The 22,105-nt window shown below is 37.4% G+C and overlaps 1 protein-coding gene across 1 annotated transcript in view; it reads left to right on the top strand.

Annotated features, from left to right (window-relative positions):
* Positions 1–20,465, top strand: part of LOC140233978 (protein transport protein Sec23A-like) — an 87,334-nt gene extending 66,869 nt beyond the window's left edge. Inside the window, exons 13-19 of the mRNA XM_072314068.1 lie at positions 3,964–4,070; positions 5,355–5,586; positions 7,488–7,646; positions 15,295–15,381; positions 16,219–16,374; positions 17,220–17,285; positions 17,816–20,465. Of these exons, the coding sequence (XP_072170169.1) occupies positions 3,964–4,070; positions 5,355–5,586; positions 7,488–7,646; positions 15,295–15,381; positions 16,219–16,374; positions 17,220–17,285; positions 17,816–17,905 (897 nt within the window). The 3' untranslated portion in view covers positions 17,906–20,465. The remainder of the gene's footprint in view (positions 1–3,963; positions 4,071–5,354; positions 5,587–7,487; positions 7,647–15,294; positions 15,382–16,218; positions 16,375–17,219; positions 17,286–17,815) is intronic.
* Positions 20,466–22,105: the final 1,640 nt, after the last annotated feature.

The following is a 22,105-nucleotide window of genomic DNA, read 5'->3' as shown; positions in this document are numbered from 1 at the left end:
GCTTTGTCTTGTTCATATCTGGAAGTTTTTAACATTTTTTTTTAAAGATTGTCAGTTCCATCTTGATATAGAAAAATAAGATGAATACTTCACATGGAAAGAGTTTTACAGAGGACATTTTTTTTTTTTTTTTTTTTTTTTTACTGCTTTTACTCATCTCTCTCTCTCTCAAAACCCAACAAAATTGAGTCATGAGTGCATTGCATAGAAATAATTTCATGGACAGCAATGGACGGTTGTATAATACAGACATTTGTTTTGCTGTATGATGTGTCTTGAATTCATAAATAGAAATCACATAAACTGGCAGCACAGATTGTCTCTGTAAGAGAGATTGATACAGTGACATTGAATTGGTTCTCTGGCAAGAAACAAATTTACCGACTTAAAGAAGCAGTTAGGTGTTTGTCATTAACTTCATCAGTCGGACCGCAGCACTCAAGATAATGATGTGCTCGCAAATATTTTACTTTCAAGTCTCATGCCACCGCCCTGTGCTCAAAAGTGTGCAGGCATAACAAGAGACTGGGCAAGATTTTCTGGAGAATCACAAAAAATAAGCTATTGATCAGGTGGCAAAGTTACTGTCACTCCACGTTGGGGCAAATAGGTCCGTGAGACATAATGTTCAATGTAATTGTACAAAACTATATTCCATGGAAAGTAGACATTGAAATAAATTAATTTGGTAATTGAAAACGTCTGACATATTGCAGTATTTTGCTGGCTCCTGACTCTTTTAAGAGCCTAGAATGTTTCAAGTTTAAGGTTCTTGCTAATGGATCATTCAAGTATAGCAAAATGGAGATTTTATTGTAAATCTGAAAGAAATTTTTTCAGAGTATGAGATAAGATTTTGTGTTGAAATCACAAGATATTCATTTTGAACAGCCAGAATGCAATACCATATGTGCTATGTTGTCTGCCTTTGAAATGTCTTTGGAACAACCATGATATCCTTGGACTGTGTTTTAGCTTATTAGTAGTATGCAAGCCATCTTGCACTTGTGCATACACAATTTTAAACTAGAGCAATTTTTCCTTTGCAATTTAGGGTGTGACTGTCTTTCTTGTCAAATGGACTTGATTTTTTTTTTTCATGTTTTGCCAGATAAGGCAGGATGATCCCTTAACGTTCAAAAAAATACTCTGGTGTTCATGCTTGTGGTATTGCCCGAAATCAAACTTAAGAAGTCACTGTCAGTTTTAAGGACATAGATGAATGCATAGAATGAGATACTCTCTTAGGCAATATGGAGTTATATACAAATCATGGAGCATTCAACAAAGCTAGAAATATTTTAACAGCTCATACGAAGAAAGACTCATGGCACAATATCAAACCAAAAGGAATTGAGCTAGTAATCTGTAGAGACACACTGTCAGGTGGCATTTGCTCATCCACAAATTCATTTGATTTGTTTCAATTCTGTTCATGTCAACCCCCTTGTATTTTTCCATAGATACAGGCAAACTTTAAATGTGTTCAGACTTTGGGTAGCATGTGCAATGTCATTGCCACTCTAAACCCTTAAAATGAGCATTTCCAAATCTTGCGTAGCTTTGTGTAAAAAGATGTGGTTTCTCGTATGATACAGCCAAAAGATGTGGTTTCTCCTTCTATGACACAGCCAATCTGCTGGTGTTCTGTGGATGTTAGCAGGTACAATCATGTGGATGCATGTCACATTGACAAACAGGCACAATGCGGCACAGACAAATTATCAGTTGCACATCGTCATTTTGCCCTCTCTGTGTAGTTCAGAGATTATAAACAGCCATGTGTGAATTTGTGCTATACTAAGGGGTGGGCACATTCTAGGACTCTGCCATGTAGAGTCAGAATGGCTGCCAAGGTCTGTTTTTTCTTTCTGTCTGGCATTTCAGCAAAGAATAAAATGAATAGTGAGATGCTACTTTTGAGCATGATGCTGACTTCTGTTCTTGTTGTTTCGTCAAGAGAATACAATGGTGTGCAGGGGCGGATCCAGGAATTCCGTAAAGAGGGGGCATGTTTATAAAATTAAAGCGGGGGCGCACGCACCCCTCCCACCATTTTTTTCTTTTTATTTCTTTTGCTTCAACAACAAATAAAGGGGGGGGGGCATGCGCCGGTTGCGGTCCTCCCTGGATCCGCCCCTGGTGTGTCCTGTCTGAATAAATTGTAGAGGAAACAGCAAACAAAGAACTGTAGAGACCTGGGAGTATCATATGACTCCTGCTTTTGTCACCCTCATGTCACTTACATTGTGAAAGTGACAGAAGCGTTTCTGCCTGTGAAAGTGACAGAAGCATTTCTTCCATTGGAAAGTTGCATAGCACACATATAACTAAATCAATTGCTACCTGTGCTTGTACAGCTGAAAATGATATCTTCGATACTGGTGATGCTTTCTAAATGAAAGTTCTCTCTTCCCATATATCATATATACAGAGTTGACTTTGAACCACACCATCTTAAGAAGGCAATTACATTTTGTTTCATAAGGCCTCATAGATTCAGGTTAGCAGTATGATTATGTGAAGTGTTGGGTGGATTTTAAATGCATCAAAACTTTCCTAGTGACCTCTTTAACATGCAGGCAGGTTTTGACTGATGATTAAGATTCATGAAATGCAGACTTCTAATGAGCAGGACAATTACTTGTAATCTAAAAAGAAATCATATTGCCAGTCTCAAGTTTTCCTCATGCATTAACTCACAGACACACACACAAACCCACAAAGTGGCTTAGTCAAAGTTGCAGAGTCGAATATCAGATGAGTCCTGGGAAAAATCCAGCCCTCTTCACGTGAAGTACATGAGAATTTAATTGCATGAATTGAGAGAGCTGGGTTTTCCTGTGAATCTTCTTAACACAAACTTGTGTCATGCTCTATCGAGTGCTACATAACTCCAAAGCGTGCTTCTTGATCTCTGCACATTAATGTGACCTGCTTTGACCTATGTGACCAGTCATTCATGAGTGGAAGCCAATTGAGTTTTTGTCGGAGTACGTGTTCATGTGCCACGATTATGAGTGACGTTCATACATGAAGTCATGTCATAACAAGTGAAGTGTATCCGGTATTCTTGTTCTCTTCCTCTCTCTTACAGGTGCCTGCATAGATAATTCTGTGATAGTTAATCATGAAAGCAATTAAGTTCAAATGGCTGTGGTAATCAGTGGTAGATTATGACTGGCTAGCTGCAAATTACCCCACTGTCATAACTTAACATTTGACTAGCAAAACAGCAGTGGTCACACACACACTCATCAACACGTGAATTCAGTTGCTTTGGCTCTTGTTTTATAGTGCATTGCCGTATTGTATTACAATGTAATGTCCAATCAATATAACTCAATGGGAAGTGGATACCATACATGGACAAAGTCTAGTATGTTTAGCTAACATTAACATACAAGAAGAGACATGCCTAGATATGCATTTAATACACACATATCTATTACTTTAGCGTGAACAGGGAAGATACGAAAATCATGGAAGTCACAAAAAAGAAGAAAGAAAAAATATGTTGGGAGAGTTGAATATCGCTTGGTTCAAAGCACTCTCTCCATTCCAGAGGACTTCAACTCATGCAATGTTTACTGTATTCAGACTATCTTTACAATGTGTAATTCAACATCTCATCTTTCTTTTTAAAGCATTTCCGCAGTGTACAATGTACTTTTAATATTCATGCATGATATCAATTGCTGTGGATTTTAAGATAAAATTCAAAATTATAATACTCATAAAACTACCACAACAAAATAATGTAGATGACAAATCTATGAAACAGTGAAAAATAACTATTGTGAAATACATGTGGATGGTATGAATTGAACTGATATTGGTGTATTGCATGTAAGTTTCATATTTGTTCCTTCTCTCTGTCTTTCAGTAACCGACTCTTTACAGTGCAATATGATGATGATTTGACGCTTTTCCTTCTCCCACCGTCTCCCTTTATTTACCCAGCACAATGCCCCCATTCCCCAGGGAGGGCGAGGGTGTGTCCAGTTCGTCACCCAGTATCAGCATTCCAGCGGCCAGAGACGTGTCCGTGTCACCACCCTGGCAAGAAAGTAAGTCTGAGTGGGAGGGATGTGCATCTTCTCTGCATCCTCATTTTATATTGTAGGTCAGGTATTAGATTATTTCTTAGGTTATTGACATAACTAGGAGAATGAAATCATCAAACTCCTGTAGGCCCTAAGTGAGTGTCCACTTGATTTTTAATTTATGTGCCTGACACCTTCCCAGTTTTTGTACTATCATTTTTTACACTCCAGTGTTCTTATATTTGTGACTCTGCCATGTAATGGTGCCTGTGGTATTAACAGTTCACATTGCCTGTCTGACCATTAATAATCATTTTATGTTACCATGGTAACATAGAAACAGTCCTTGGTATTGTTGATATGAAATGGTAATGTATATTCTGTAGCCAGACTTCTTGAAAAAAAGAAAAAAAAGAATTGGTATTGAGTTTTTGTGGTGAGGTGAAAGGACTTAAAGTAAAGATCAAGTCCAAAATTTCATACCTAAAGTATTTTGAGTAAATTTTGATGAAGTTCAGTGAAATAGCTTGAGAGGTATTTACCGTACAGATGGTAATGCTATTCATTCTGAGAATTCACCCTACCACAAAGGATGTAAACTGTATGTTGTCATTTCAACCAGTTTTTCCCAATAGAGAGAGAGAGAACTGAAAAATGAAATGAAGTGTGGAACAAGTATTTGTCTCCCTGTGAGCGTCAGTGATCAGATGGCAGATGTTAAAATGATTAGGGTTGTAGGCAAGGGAGGTAGGGGAGATGAAAGTGTGCACAATAATGAATACCATTACATCTTTGCAACAGATCTTCACTCTTTCCTTTCTTTCTCTCTATCAGTCTCTGTTAGGGTATTACCTTTCAATCCTTCGTCTCTACATTGAATTTCTGTCTGTTCCTAGATGAATAGTCTTGCCATTTTTAAGAGAGGCTGACAGTTACTGTAAAATTAGGAATGTTCATGTGCATTTTAATTTCGCGAATTTCGTGAGAGCCAAGATTCACGAAATTAAAATGCACACGAAAATTCTTGTCTACACTATGTGCATGGAATGTTAGAGGCAACTCGCGAAAATTTCATGCTGCGAAAAGGCCATTGGCTCCAAGTCACAAAAATTTCATGCCGCAAAAATACCTTATTTTACAGTAACTTGGAATACACATAATCTAGGAAATTTAAGCGTGAATCATCCCTATAGAAGTTGTGGTCACAATAACTGAGGCAGAAAGTAAAGTCATGCCAGCTATTGTGCAAAGATGCAGTCCATTTGAGAATGGTGTCATTTTGTAATTTGTTTGTTTGTGTTTTTGTAGTTGGGCTGATGCATCCACTCAGATCCAGCACATAGCAGCTGGCTTTGACCAGGAGGCCGCGGCGGTGCTCATGGCCCGGCTGGCCGTCTTCAGAGCCTCCAACGAGGAAGGCGCCGACGTCCTGCGCTGGCTGGACCGCATGCTGATCAGGCTGTGCCAGAAGTTTGGGGAGTACCACAAGGACAACCCAGAGTCTTTCCGCCTGGCTCAAGAATTCTCACTCTACCCACAGGTGCAGTAGCAGTGTGAAACAAGAGTGGTGGTGATGGGGGTAGTGATAATCATTGCAGTTGTGGTAGTGGCTTGTGAGGACAATGGGGATGATAGTGGCTTGTGGCATTGATTGTTTCAGATACAGGACAGTACTGATGTTTTGGGTGATGCATATTGGGTAAAGGTGTAGAGGTAATGGTGTGGGTATTTTTGTGTCATTATTGTGTTATATTTGAATAGCAGTTGTACTGATAGAAAAAAAAATAGTTAATTCTCGTACATGAAGTCTGGTCAAAAAGATATTGGTGTTTTATGCTAGAGATGAGGCAGTGATAATTATTTTTTTTTCCAGGTGAAAATCAAGGGTAAGTTTATGCTAGATTATGTTTGTTTCTTTTTAAATAAGGTGAATGCTGTATGACAGTAAGCCTCCATCCCTTCCTCAAAAAAAAACCCACAACAACAACAACAGAATACAAAATCAATTAATGCAGCAGCTTTTTACATATACCTGCTTCATGGATTTCACCTGCAGCAGTAAATGTTGTGAAGACAAACGCAAACAGTGCATTCTGCCCAAAAGGTTGTTGTACCGTCTCCCCTCTCTGAAGGTCGCACTTTAATTCGATTTACAATTAGTCCCTCTCTTAGACACCTCTTTGGAGGATAGCATTGTAATGTGAGCACGGAGAGTCTAATGACAAATACTCCAGGATTCTTCCCTCGTGTCTCGGTAACATGAGAAACAATTTGATCATGCAGAAAATGCTTCTCTGATTACCCTACCTGAATCAGATATTCAATAACGATGTCTGTCGCTGTCCACTCATTCACCAGGTACCATCATTATTGCAAGTTCGTCCTCCTCTTAATGCGCACATCTGTATGCAATGTGAGATTATGGTGCAGCTGATAAGATTTCCTCTATGAAGAATGACATGAATATTAAATGTTATGTTGGTAAATCATCAGGTAAAGGGACCATGAATCCAAAAACATGTGCAGCGTTAAACATGTAAAGGTCAAAGGGAATGTAGAAGTACTCATTTTTATAGCCATTAATATCCTATGATATTTATGATGAAATGCAAATGAGAAATGCACATGAATCCTTTGTTTTTCTGGCGAAAATTTTGTGAGGCAGTGATAAAATTAGGGATTTAAACTTGAAAGAATGATCAACACATTGCTAATGGTGAATAATCATGATATTGATAGCTGATGTCCATTGTACTGATATATCAGGAGATGTCACTAAGTAAATTATTTTATGCATGATAGATAAATCTGAACCATTCAGTACTTTATTTGAGTCAGCACTTGATTGTCACACAACTAGTTATTATGTCTCATCGGAGTAGTGGTTGATTATTTTTCTTCACATCAACCAGCTTGTTGTTCTCGATTACATAAAAATAATTACATTTCCAAATATATCTGAAGTAAAGGCCAGGAAATTGTGATGAATGATGCGTGGAGATGCTTGGGTAAGAAGGAGTCATTTTAAACTGCTGGCAAAGGCAAATGGAGTGCGGTGGTATGGGCATGTGTCAAGGAAGGATGAGGATGATGTCCTGAGGAAAGTGCTAGAGTTTCAAGTGAATGAGCCATGGAAGTGAGGACGACCAAAGAAAATGTGAAAGAGACATGTGGAGGAAGAGCACGGGAGGGTTTGCTTAAGAAAGGAGGATATGTGAGAGGTGGCAAGAATGTGTGAGAGCTATTGCTGTGAGAGCTGTAGGGTAATTTCGGCCACCCCCATTATAGTGACAGTCCCGGATAAAAACTGATACGATGATGATATAAGGCCAGGGATAGATTATAGTACCATGCGACTTCATCATGAAAGTGAGTATGTGCTGTAGGTATGTACGTGAGCTGCCTGCTTACCTTTGGTGATTTCTAATTTGCATCTTGCAGTTCATGTTCCACCTGAGGAGGTCCCAGTTCCTGCAGGTGTTCAACAACAGCCCCGATGAGACGTCGTTTTACCGCCACATGCTGATGCGTGAAGACCTCACCCAGAGCCTTGTCATGATCCAGCCCATCCTCTACTCCTACAGCTTCAATGGCACTGAGGTAGGACCCTCACACCCAATCTTAGTCTCTGTATACACATTGCAAGACCTATTCTATAACATCCCACATATATCCAGTGGAGGACCTGTTTTTGCTCTCTCCTGCTTTGTTCTTTTTTTCACATTCTTTCTTTTGTCTATTGGAGCACTGGGTCTTTATTTCAAATATCTGTCATTGGTCATTGTTGTCCTTGGCATTAATATTCAAATGATATTGGTTTGCCCTGAGGGCAGATATTAGAACATATTGCGTGAGCTGGGAACATATTCCATGAATCAATTATGGATGAAATGTGCTCTTTCAAGGGTAGTAAAATTCTTCTGTCCCTAAAATATGACAGGCCTGTGTAATGACAGACATGAGAAATATTTGAACATTTAAATTTATACATTGAATGCTTTATCCCTTAGTGTTCATCTAACTCTCTATATCGTTGGCCTTATGCTAAAAGGCCCTTAACAGTGTACAAAATCTATGTGTTAAGGGCCTTTTGGCATAAGGCCGACGATATTTAGTAATACAAACCTTGAACCATTTAACAACAACAAAATTGGTACATGCAGCATTATTACGCACTTGGTAGCATTGCTCTAAAGTCATGAAAATTTATGGTGTAATCATGCAGTTTTTATGCCTCCGCCACGAAGTGGTGCCGGAGGCATTATGTTTTCGGGTTGTCCGTCCGTCCGTCCGTCCGTACGTCCGTACGTACGTCCGTCCGCATTCGTTTACGCGATAACTTGAGTAATATTGACTGGAATTTTACCAAACTTTGTCCAAGTATAAAGTATGATGGGGCAATTAATTGATTAGATTTTGGGTGAAATCGGCCAAAGGTCAAAGGTCAAAGGTCAAGGTCAAATCATTAAATTGTATCTGTTTACGCGATAACTCAAGACTGAATTCAGCAAATTTCACCAAAATTTGTCTGAGGATGATGTATGATGGGACAATTACTTGATTAGGTTTTGAGTGAAATTGGACGGAGGTCAAAGGTCAAAGATCAAGGTCAAATCCTAAAATTTATCTGTTTACGTGATAACTCTAAACTGGATGAAGCAGCTTTCACCAAACTTGGTCCAAGGATGATGTATGATGGGGCAATTAGTTGAGTAGATTTTAGTGACATTGGCAAGAGGTCAAAGGTCATAAGGTCAAGGTCAAATGCTAAAAACGTTGCTATTTCCCCCATATCCATGCAATGCCCGAAGGTATTATCTTGAAACTTATTGTAGACATCTACTACTGCATAAAGATTCTCCAGAGAGAGTTTCATGTCATAAGGTCAAAGGTCAAAAGGTCAAAGGTTAGGTGAATATGTTACAATTTCACTTTTCTCGCAAATGGTTCAATGTATCTTCATGGAACTTGGTACATACACATGTACTGACTGGCAGGGATTTTCTAGGTAATGTAGGGGTCATGGGTCACTAGTCAGGGGGTCAAAGGTCAAGGTCAACTCCTCAAAATTTTACTATTTCCCTCATATACTAGTATATGCAATGCTTACATTATTATTTTTAAAACTAAAACTTGATATATACATGTATTGCTTAATGGAGATTCTCTGAGAAATTTCCAGCCAGAAGGTCAAAGGTTAAGGGTCAAAGGTCAGGTTTAAATGCAAATGTATATATATTTTATACTGTAATTACACTCTTTCTTCATACCTTAAAAATTACTCAATGCATAAACTTATAAAAGGGTAGGTCAGAAGTCAAGTAAAAGTTCTCAATTCCCCAAATACAGGTACCTGCAGTCTTAGACAATTATAAACCTAGTTCAAGGAAAGTGAACTCAAGATATTTCTGACAAACCTGTCATTTCAATATTTTGTCAGTTTTGTGAAGCTGTCATAACACATTGTGAAGACATTGTACCATACACCTATTGGGAGAATCATGCATTATGGCGGAGGCATCAGTCGCCATAGCGACATTTCTAGTTTAGCTCTTGTATTAGAGTCTAGTACAGGATATTAGTATTATGGCATGAAAGAATGGAAGGTATTAGTGGAAAAATGGCAGTAGGATGTAGCACTCAAATGTAATCTATCCAGTTTTACAAAATGGTGGGTGGGTAAATCACATGTGGGAAATCATCTGCTGAGGTGTCTCACATGCATGATACCGTCACATATGGTGCCTTCTATTACATTACATGGTCCTCAGTGTCAGATATCGGCAGACAGACCTAGATCAGTTGAAAATGCTTCTAGGAAAAAGTCAAAGTTTCTCACAATGTCAAATCTGCAAGAATTGAAATGTCATGTGTTTATTGGTGGCAGAATTTCCTGTGCTTTCATGCGATTGCAAGTTACTTTCACACTATGAATTGGCCCTTAAAGAGGTATTTCACAAAATATCTTTTTGTCTGGCTACTTTCTAGTGATCCATTTAGGTCATCACAAAAGATGATACATTTTTGCCTGAGGTTCTTTTGACATAATGTAAGATACGGGCCATTAAGGAAACAGATCAGGTATTTCACTGTGAATACCTATTCATAGATCATATTCTGTTCATAATTCAATAGGCAAAAGTAGTCAGGGGTAATGCTATAAACCATGAACCGGGTCCTAACTCTCTTGAGTGCCTTTGATAAGATTTCAAAGGTGATTCACATGAAATGCTAAAATTTTGTGAGGAAAGTTACCAAGCACAATATAACTGTCGATGTGGAAACTGCTTTAAAAAGTATCCACATATTGATTATTGCTTTTCCATCAGCTATACCCACTTTTTTCTTTTGAACGTAGACTGCACAATTGTGGTGATCTATAAGCTGGCCCTGGCAAAATCTATCGTATATGGTTGCAAGGTTCTACAATTTAGTGCTGGAACAACCTTCACTCTTTTGCAGTCTGACAAGGAAAATGCAATTATCCGGGATTGAAGATGAAAAGTATATTTCTGGCCAGAGTGTCAGGTAATAGAGGGAAATCCATCTTCTTCTAAACACAACTGACAATGATTGATTTGGAGGGAGAGAAAAACAAACAATCACATTTCTAACTTTTGTGGAACTTACCACATCATTCTAAAGTGTAAAATTTTCCACACAAACATGATTTTTACTGATCTCTTTAATTTGTGAAGCATGGATGCAATTCCAAGAACCAAAATATTTTTCCCAGTTGTTTCAGTGGTGCATGTAGACAATATGAGCCAGTTGCAGATCGTATTGTTATGTTCTTGCGAGGAATTTATTTCCCTTCTATGGTTTAGGGCAGCTGGGCATTGAGGCTTTTCAGTGACAATTATTAATACCGGTAATAAAAAAAAAAAAATAAAGAAAAATACATGCCTTGTGTCATCAGTATTGTGTTTGTTACTAAGAATGGGGAACATTTTTGTGTTGTGGAAATTTCTATGAATTTCATGTCCTATGATACTAGTGATAAATCAAAAATAGATGCATAATTTATTTGGGGGGTTTGATATTTTTTTTTTAAGAATCTATAAATCTGCAATGTGTAATATATAACAAGTAAGCAAAATCAAAAAGAGATTTGTTTGGTATTTTGTTTGTTTTCATGTAAACATATTGTTTACATTAGTTTAGTTTTCTTTCAAACATATTCTTAAATGCAAAAAAAAAAAAAAACACTAAATAAATATATAAGAGTCAAACGGTGGTAGAAGTTTTATTTCATTTGATATATGACGAGAAAACAAGTGGGTTGTAAAGTTTTACTGATTTCATGAAGCATTGAGGTTCAATAATCAGAATTGTACTTGCAAATTAGATGTATGGAATTATCACTCACTAGTTTCCAATTGACCCCATACAAATCGTTATCAAATAACTTTTTTTTTTTAAAGAATGAACCTTAATTATAGCATATAACTATGTCCTTCACATCAATTGATTGTAGGGTTGTAATGACTTAGCATTGATCACTTAGCATTGATGACTTTTGGCAAAGAATATTGTAGCTGTTTGATTCTTCATCAAAACATTTATTTAATGATTATATCTTTCTTTCTTTCTTTTTTGCACAGACTCATTTGAGTTTTGAGGTGTCAAAGTCACTAATTGGCACATAGGTGCAACTAATATTATTTCCTCATGAAAACAAGTGAAAGTATTTTTGATAACTTCATCATTTGAAGTCTAAATTAAATGAAATCGCCAGAGTACTATTTGTTTGATTTTAGTCTTTTCATTTTAAGTCTATATGGACATGTAGTAGATTTTCACTCAAAATGCACTTCTACACAGCATGTCTCTCCATATTTACAGGATCCCATTTATTGTGATCATTTTATGAACTAAAGGGCATGAATACTGTGAGTTTTGAATGATGATAAGTTGCATTGTAGTCCTCATGTGTTTCTGCAAATTGTTGCAGAGCAGCCATGAGTAGATAAAGGATTATCTTGCACATCTTCATGTGACGTCTGTAGCCTTGAAGAGGATTAGATGATGCACTGAGTCTCTGTTTGGGGTGTTCTCTAATATTCAATTTGCCATTTCAAATAACTCTTTCTATTACTGCAAGTTCTGCTATTCATCAGTCATAGAATTAAATATGAATCCTCTTTGCCTAGACATGTATGAAGGCAGGATGCCTTTCACATCCGCATAGCTTACGAAGCCATTATTCAAGTCTAAACTGTGTATCCCCTTGTACAGCTAGATGTAATACTGAGAAGTGAAGATGCAGCATAAATGTTCTTTGCACTTAGGCAGGTCTTAGTAAGTTTGTCTAGTGAACTAGTATACAAGTAATACACATCAGTAAGGGCAGTAGTAAGAATTCATTGTCATTTAATCAGTCCAATTTGATCGCTCTTGCATTTCTTAAATAAAAAATATTTCAAATGTATGCATTTGAAATTAAGCAGCAGCCATTTGTACAAATAATTGAAACAATAAAATCTCGCTCGGTCACCATCACGACGTGAAAATGCTGACTGGTCATTATACTTTGCTCATGACCAGTCATAAGCTAATTACGTGTTAGGCAAAATAAGTGCCTGGTCACATGTATGCTGTTTATATAATCAATCATGTGATTGGGATCTGCTTCATCATTTTGTAACTAAACGTATCATGCTAGGATGTGTAGTTTGAATTATGAGCCTCCTGTGGAAAGAGCCTATGGGTGCTAAAAGAACATTATACAATATAATGCAAAAGTGCTGCTAGTGCTGCTATTTTCTGTCTCTGAATTTTCTCTATTTGTACATAACTGTGCTCAAGCTACCATGGGTGCAAGGCCACACCAGAAAAGAAATGTCCCATTTCATTTTCATAATGCTTCATATAGCTACAAATCAGTATGTAATAGGGCCCACAACTTTCAGGGCCAGTGCATGAATGTCAAGGGCAGTGAATGACTCTGGTATGTAGAGATGGTACAGATTGATACAGCCTTCAAAACCTCATTGGCATCCGTGTTCAGGTGCTCTGCTTCCACAACACTCAACAAATGTAATCACTTTACAGAGGACTGGATGATGAGAACACTATCAATTATTTACTCAGCGCGATTCATTGTCTCATTATTGGCAGGTGCTCTGCATCAATTGCTAGCAACAGAGTGATGCAGGAGATTGAAGTATCTCAAATATTTTTTTTTTTTTTTTGTGCTTCATTTCAAATGGAATATTGAGCTATTAGGAGGGTTTTGAGGCTTTGGTGATGTGGGGTGGGGCCAACGAGGGGTGGGGGCTGGGGCAGGAAAGTAGTAGGACTGCAGAAATAGATGAGATGAAGAAGAAAGAAGAGGAGCAGCAGTAGCAGCAGTAGCCATTTCATTCTCTCTCTCTCTCACAAAAAAAAAAGAATGAAAAAAATAATCATTCCAAAGCCAGATGAGAATCTCGTAACACCAGTTTAGCATGAGAAGTATTGGGTGGTATATAAGAGTGAAATTAGAACTTCTTGCCTCTTGATTAACAAATGTATTAGATAGATGTCCATCCATCTTGATGGGAAAGAGGAGAGGAAGAGTCAGTGGCTGTTTTACAACCTACAGCAATCATGATTCAGCAGTATTCTCCATGTTTACTTAAAACTCCTACCCACGTCCTTTGAATTGGCTTTCTCGTGCACATGTACGCAACTGGAATATCTTACTTCATTCAGTGTTATCTATGGGAATGATACCTTGTATGTTTACTTTTAATAAAATGCCTGCCTATATACATTGTATGTGTCTGTGTAGATATGATAGTAACTGAGAACAAGAGAGGAGGGAATGATATGAGCTTAGTCAAATGAAATTATGCCCTACAAAAAAAGTGACACAGTCTCGTATCAGTTGGAGAATGAAATGATGATTCAGATAATGCTGCACCATGTTTAGAATTGAACTTGCCTCTGCTTTACAGCCGACCACGTTCTAGTACTGAATAATGGAGAGTGTTCAATGCGATCACATTGAGTCCAAAAATAGAACTGAGGAAGTTTTGTTTCAGAGTAGACGTTGCTGTGACAAGGGGAAACATACTGTACATGTAATTGATGTTCAGGGAACTGTGGGACTTGCCTAGTCTGGATGTCCATGTTGTATGATTTATCACCACCTTAATTGATGTACAGGCACTTGTGACTGATCCTCTGAAAGGTTATTGCATGGTCCTTTGTTGCTGCCGGTTATAAATCTGCATGAATAATGGCCGCTGCACTCGTGGAAATTACTTTTTGGTCTGTTGTGGTGATAAAATTCAGTCTGTGGTGACCACAAGGATGAGACTCAGCTGTAGAAATCACTTTTTTTTTTCTTCTTGTTTTGTGTTATATTGACTGATCAAATCCTATTTTTCCGAATTTACATACCCCTGTGATACTCAGTATTGGTAGCGACATTTCTAGTTCCCTCTTTGAATTTATGCTGCCATGTTCATGTATTCGTTTAGATATTTTAAGAATGTGAGAAATGTTAAATATGTTCTTCATCATTGCTCTGCTCTGCTCTGTTAACATCTTATAGAACGTTAAAAGTCAGAATCAAGATTAGGCAACAGTTGAATGTCCTAGCAAGTAGAATCCCACATTCAGGGCATTGTTTGAGTATTAAAATATAATACCTGAATGTAGTATAGACCTATAAGGATATTACTATGTCTTCATAAAATTGCAAATCTTGTGTTACAAGCACTGTCATGATAAAACCTATTACATATTTTAACTCATTAATTGATCAGACGACCATAGATACAGTGTTGAGCAGAAATTGTGTGACAGAGCAGTCAAGAGCTGCTCGTGCTATTTTTTTTATCATCACTTGACATCGTCGATAAGAACGACCCATGTATGACTTCCCTTTCCGGTCATTTGTGGACATGGTGTGGTTATTATTTCCTGGTGAAACCAATGCTACTGGTGTGCTCCTAGCTAGTCAAATTAGGCCATGAAAAGACAAATAATTTTCTTATTCTCAAGCCACCTGCCAGTCTTATCTGCTACCTCTCTCCCCCTCTCTTTCTCTCTCTCTCTCTCTCTCTCTTTCCTTTTCTTTCATCTCTTTCTCTTTTCTTCCGTCTCTTTCTCCCTTTCCCTTTCCTCCCTGACCGGTTCTGCAGGCTGATTGCACTTCAGCACACTAATTGCAATCAAAGCATACATAGACCATTGTACAAGTAGGTGTCCAGTTTCTGACCATGTGCTGACCATTTGAACTCTTCTTCCTTCTCAGCCTGTCCTCCTAGACAGCAGCAGCATCCTGCCGGACCGCATCCTCCTCATGGACACGTTCTTCCAGCTGCTCATCTATCATGGCAAGGTGGGAGAAAGCAGCAGTGGAATGCTTGCTTGTTACAGACATCGAGTTGGGATGGGTGGAGAAGGCGGGGCAGGAAATGGGGAGGTTTGGCTTTAAAGAATGGCAACTACAGATGACTCCCGTTATAGCGAAGTCCTCGGGACTGGCAGTTTTCTTTCATTATATTGAAATTTCATTATAACTCTACAAAATTAACAGTGAAAAACAAAGAGCAGGTAATGTTGCGGCCTGAATATTTACTTCGCTGTAACTGGAATTTCGTTATAACCGTGTTCGTTATAACCATGTTCATTATAACGGGAGTGCTCTGTATAAACTTTAGAATCTCCATGATCTCTCTATAATATGAACTTCTGTGAATTCTTTAGGATGCATATTGATAAACAAGATGCTGGGAAATATGATGGTGCTGTACTTTCCGATTATCAAAGGGATCCACGTCATCACTGTTTGGAAAACACAGAACAATACAAGGAAGTAAACACTGATATTCTTGTGGTGTTGCTAATGCAAGAGATGATTGTAAAAGACACCGGTATTTATTTTGTGTGTGTTTGCAGTGGTATGCCTTCTTATGTGACTCCGAGTCTTAATTACAGCTATGACAAATCTGCACTACAATATAGTGATTGAAATCATCCTTTAAAGCCCAAATAAGTACCGGCATTTTGTGAAAATATATTAATAATTGGTCAGTTGCTGACCAAAGTTGATTAGATTGTAATGACATTCAGTCTTTCACATTACTCTCTCTTTGGGGCAAAAGAATAGGGAATGAAAATGTAAATGAGAATGCAAATTGATTTTCCTAAGTGACTCCATTCTCCCCTGAAACAGACAATTGCCTCCTGGTACAAGCAGGGCTACCACGAACAAGCAGGCCACGAGAACTTCAAGCAGCTGCTAGAGGCGCCCGAGGCAGATGGCCAAGAGATCCTCCAGAATCGCTTCCCCATGCCAAGATACATCGTCTGCGAGGAGGGCAAGAGTCAGGTCAGTCATTGTTCCTTTACTTTCTAATTTCTTTTTCTTTTTTTTTAATGCTATTTGTTTATTCCTAGAAGCCCCAAATTTATAGTTGAATTCTAGAGGTGCTACACTCTGCATTTAGACATTTGGAGTTCCATGAAGTTTGATCAATCAGTTTGGGTGCCGGGTTAGTCTTGAGCTGTGAGTTGTCTTTAACATTTTGGCTAAGCACAAAATATCAAAGTCAATGTAACAAGCAGAAACTGCTTCTTGTGGGCAATAGGAACAATGTGAAAGAATCTTGTTAATCTAATTCATCACGACTTTGTCACTAGCTTTCATCTGTGTTATCATCACTGTCATCATTTGCATTATAAACATAACATTATTACAACCATTAAAACAGTATCATTTTTTCGAGATTTGAGTTTAAAGTCCAAGATGCAACAGCATCTCCATTTGGTAACAAGACCCCTATTTACATAGGAAAACTACGTCAGTGTTTACGTTGAAGAGTGAAGTCAAATAAAGATAACATCCAAAGCTTCATTCATATTACAGACCTTCAAGCCATTCTGAATTTGGAGGAAAGAATCAGAATTTTGACCATCTTATGTCAATAGGAGTTTCCTATTTTTCTTGATAATTTTACTACACACTCCTATGGGAACTGCTCTCTCTTTCCTACTTTTGAGCCAATTTTTTATTTTTTTTTTTCAGTTGGAAAGGTTGTGATGCCTGATATTAGATAAGATTAAGAAAGTTATGAAATCTATAAGTCCAGCAAATGGTGAGTGTGGAAATGGAGATTGATTTTTAAAATACTTCAGATTTGTGTTATAATTCCTTGCTCTTTGTTTCCTGTGCAGGCTCGGTTCCTTCTCAGCAAGGTGAATCCATCGCAGACACACAACAACATGTATGGATGGGGTCAGGTAAGGAGTTCATTCTCATTTTGATTTTCCTTTTTATTAAAGAAAAAGAGGGGAAATGATGCTGAAGAAAGGCAAGACTCAGACTGACTTGTGTACTTTTTCTGTCTGAGTGTATTTCTTCTGTAATTCTCTCTCAAAGACAAAAGAAAAGTATTCAAAAAATAAAGCATTACCTCATGCTTGTATTGTCATAGTTAGCTTTTTTTTCTTTTCAACCCATAAGGCTTTGCTGATGAAATGTGTTTATGCCTATATACTGTAAAAGTGAATATTTTCACGCGAGTGATTTTTCACACTTGGCCAGGTAAGATGAAGTTCGCATGTTTTTAATCAGGACATTAACTACTGGAACATATTTCATGCAAAAATATTTGCATGCGTTCACTTTTTTGCGCTAGCTTCTGGTTGCACGAAATGCACAAAAATTTGCATACTGTGAAAATTTTCACTTTTACATTATGTTTGAGGAACCATTTGATGATCTTTTTTTCAACCTCAAACCATTTTGTCTTTATTTCAAAACTATATAGGATGGTAGTGCCCCTGTGCTGACAGATGACGTTAGTTTACAAGTCTTCATGGATCACCTCAAGAAGCTGGCAGTGTCAACCTCCTCATAGACAAACTTCCCCCAGCCGGACAAAACGGAGTGGCCAAAATTTGAGTAATCATGGAAAGGCACACAGATATGCGATATGTATTTACATGTATATAGATCAAGAAATTAATCAAAGTGAGTTTAATGTGCATTTCCCATGTCAAATGAAGTCCAGTAACTATTACAAGTTTTAAAATCATTTTTTTTTTTTTTTTTTTTTTTTTTTAATAGATATATTCCAAATGAGACAGTGTTGTAAAGACATCAGTCTGTGGAGCTTAGATAGAGAGAGAGAGAGTAATGCCAATTATTTGCAGTAAGTCTGTGTATAGCCCAAGGCATTTAAATGTAGATCCAGCCCTATTTTCTGTGCTCTTTTCTGGAGTGTTTCTCTTCAATGCCATGTTTGCTAGGTCTGCATGTGACTCTCAATGTATGCACAGCTCAGTTCACCTAGCCTATTAAAATAGTCATGATAATAATGATAATACATACAATTTTTATGGTGCCATTTCCCATTCTGAGTAAATGCTCAAGGCGCAAAAAAGACTGAAAGTACCATAAAAAAAAAAGAAGAAGATGAAGAAGAAAAAGAGGAGGAAGAGGAAGAAGAAGAAGAAGAAGAAGAAGTGAATGTCGTGTCTTCAAAATGTATGGTTAATCATTTAGGATTTTAGGATGCAGGATGCAGACACAGCTACATTTGTTTCAATTTGTCATAGTATTCTCTCTCTTACATATGGTACCAGGTATTCAAAAATCATTCACCAAGGATCAGGCAATAAACAAATTTGTTGTGGCAGGCAAGTCACTGTGTCTTCAATATAATAACTCGTTTTGATCTTTGGGCATTAAATATGTTCCCAGCAAGTTGATGTTGGAGAAATACTATTTTCTCATCAATGTTTTGATGGGAATTGTGGCAAGTAAAATTGCATGTCACTTCTGACTGAATGTTAACATTCATATGCTCTCTTTGTATCCATGACATATCACAAAATCAGTATCAAATTTATCAATGAAGTGTCTAGGGGAGAAAAAAAAAATGATTTTTTTTTTTCTAGCTCTTTCTCAAAGTGCCAGGCTCAACCAACCTCATTAACAAGAGGGCTTACTTCTTGAGGTCAATGCTTGTGGGCAAAATGAACTAATGTAGCTCTATATCTCTCATATGAGCTTTAGTTCTAATCAACATTGATCCCACTGGTTCATTTTCATCATTCTCATGTAATCCCACCCCCCCCCCCCCCCCCACCCCCAGCATGAAGAAATATACATTGCCCAAGTAGTGAGAGTCTCATACTATAGATATGGTGTCAAAACACAACTTCTCATGAATTGTGACAAAGATGTTGATTGTACTCACTGATTGATCTGTCATAGAGAAGTGTGTGTTTTTTTTAATCTATATCCACTTGTCTGACAGGTCTGTGAGTTTCACAGTCTATTATTCAGAGTTGTTATATGTTTGTTGGTTTTTTTTTTCTTTGTAATAGGGACTGCAGCACAATAGTCACACTGCTACAAAATATTAGGTATTCAATAGTGTTGGTATTACAATATCAGCCTTGACATCTCTCATGGAACTATTGTATTGTCATGAACAACCGTGATGATATGTACTTTTGAAATGAATTGATTTCCATGAGCAAATTTACACTGGTTTATCTTGTCATTTATCCATAATAAATAGCTCATGCTGTAATTCAGAATTTTACATTACATCTCTGGATAAGAAATTTATCAAACAACTGCAAAAACTGCAGGTCACTCTTGCCCAATATTCTCCCGATACTTTGCTTGTGCACACTATGGAAAATTAGACAAAGCATTTGTACCTACAGCTCGCAAGATTTCTCATTTGTGTATCAAATATTATCTAGGTTCTTCAGTGCCTTTGAGTTCACATGTAGAACTAAAAGTTATGCCACCTGAAGACAGTGGCCAGATGCATAGTGTTAGATACAAGGCTTTCTACACTTCAAATACACTTTATTGATCAATTTTCAGGAACAGAAGGTTGGATGATCATCACACGACATATAATTCCCTCTCTGAATATGTAGTTTTGTACACAAGTAAATTATAAGTTCTCTCTGCCATTTACTTTTATAATTGTGGTACATTTAAAAGTTTTACTCATGCTACATGAATATAAAGTTAATGTTATGTAATGTCATATGTTATGTTACTGCATTTTGCTTTTAAACCAGAATTTTACTTGCTCTTGTATGTGTCTCAAAAGATTTAGAGTAAAGTACCTGTATTAAATAGATATTGTATAAACATCAATGTGTCATTGTCTTATTCAATCTGCCTTGAAAAGCAGTGTTACTGTGATGGACTGTTGTGGTTAATGACTCTCATGGGAATGGGAAAAAACCCCAACAACATCCATATCAAGGTCCAAACATAAGAATGTAAGACACAGAATTTTGACAAAGGAGCCATGTTCACAAAGAGAGAAAACAAGAGGAGAACATAGTATCCTTGTGGATGGTGCCTGAAAACATGTCTCATGCAGTGCACTCCCATTATAACGAACACAGTTATAACGAAATTCCGGTTACCACGAAATAAAAATCCAGGTCGTAAAATTATCGGCTCTATGTTCTTTTATTGCTTATTTGTTCAGTTATAACGAAATTTCGATATAACGAAAGAAAACTGCCAGTCCTGAGGACTTCACTATAACGCGAGTCCACTGTATTACTTGCTTCCATACACCCTATGCCTAGAGTGTTGTTGGCCAGTGACTATTTCTCCATTCTCGGCCTTTCTGTTTTCATGCATCACATTTTTCTGTTTTGTTTGCTCAGAGATCCTTCCTTGTATTTTCACTTTCATAGCAACTAAACCTCTGCTTTTCAACCAGTGGGCAATGATGTCGGCCAAAAATGAAAAATAAAAAATATTCATATTCAATGTAACTGGGCCTCAAAAAATAATTGTAGGAGCCACAGTGGGCCTCGGGTAAAAGAAGATTGAGAAGCAATGATCTAAACCATTTACAGAGCTGTCATATTCTAAATTTATACCCCATGTACTTACTGGTGAACTGTAAAACCAGGAACATTCATGGCATGAAACTTTTGCAAATTGGAGTAGACAGCTTTTTTCGTGGCATGAAATTTGTGGGAGTTGCTGACCATGAAAACAATTAAAGTACATGTATACTACATGTACTATTAATAAAGGGATTTTTAAAGTTTTGCATGCATTCTACTTGTGCAAATCTTGGCTCCTTGCCAAATTTGCAAAAGTTTCATGCCCTCGAACATTTCTGGTTTTACAGTAAGTCCCATGGACGTTTCTTGATATTGATGTGGTACTGTGAGAGTCTCCAACTCTGATCTTGTGTTGTTGGTGTCCTGACAAGTCTGACACAGACGTGTGGAAAAAAAAAAATCGAGATTTTTCATATTGCGCTTAAATATGCATTACAGTTTTAATGCAAAAACATAAACAACATTTACATATATCCACATTGCAGACTGCACAATAAGATGACTTTGCAATAGAAAATGCACAGAGCATACTGAAAATGGCATAAACTAGCATACCGTACATACATAGCTCTGGAGAGGATAAGTACTCTTCCAGCATAATTACAAGGTGACCGGTCCATCTATTTGCAAGTATGTGGTAAACTTAATAATTAAACATTTTCAGCATGCCAAACACCAGGAATGTGTGAAGACCTATTCATGTTTGTATCACAAGGTTAATGGTACACAGCGAGATGACATACACACACAGCAAGAATTAGCAAATGTTGCCATGCACCACGTTCACACTGGATTTTCTTTGTTGTCTCCGCAAGAAAATGAATTTCCTTTCTGGTGTCCATTTTTGTGCTTCCATTCCATCCTTTGCAACTGACCTTTGACGATTTGACAATTTTGCCATATGACATTCTCATGCGAGGATTATGGGGACAGGAATATGCCTTGTGGGGTCATGGGGCAACACAGAAACAGCTACACACTGTGCACAAAAGATGTAATTATTTGCATTTAATCTTACCTCGAAGTACGATAGTCTGCGAAAAGGACCAGTTATTGCACAAGTGTACACTTGTTTATATTCATGCACACAAAGCTCAGAAAAACAATATTCTAAACAGAGCACAAGGAATATTATTTACAGTATACACAATTGTTAAATGAAGATTCAATGTAAGAAAGTAGTTTGTGCTACACACTCTATCACTTGTCTCAAT

This window comes from Diadema setosum, chromosome 1 (assembly GCF_964275005.1).
Source record: "Diadema setosum chromosome 1, eeDiaSeto1, whole genome shotgun sequence".
In the NCBI taxonomy this organism is placed as follows: domain Eukaryota; kingdom Metazoa; phylum Echinodermata; class Echinoidea; order Diadematoida; family Diadematidae; genus Diadema; species Diadema setosum.
This window is presented reverse-complemented; position numbering and strand designations above follow the sequence as displayed.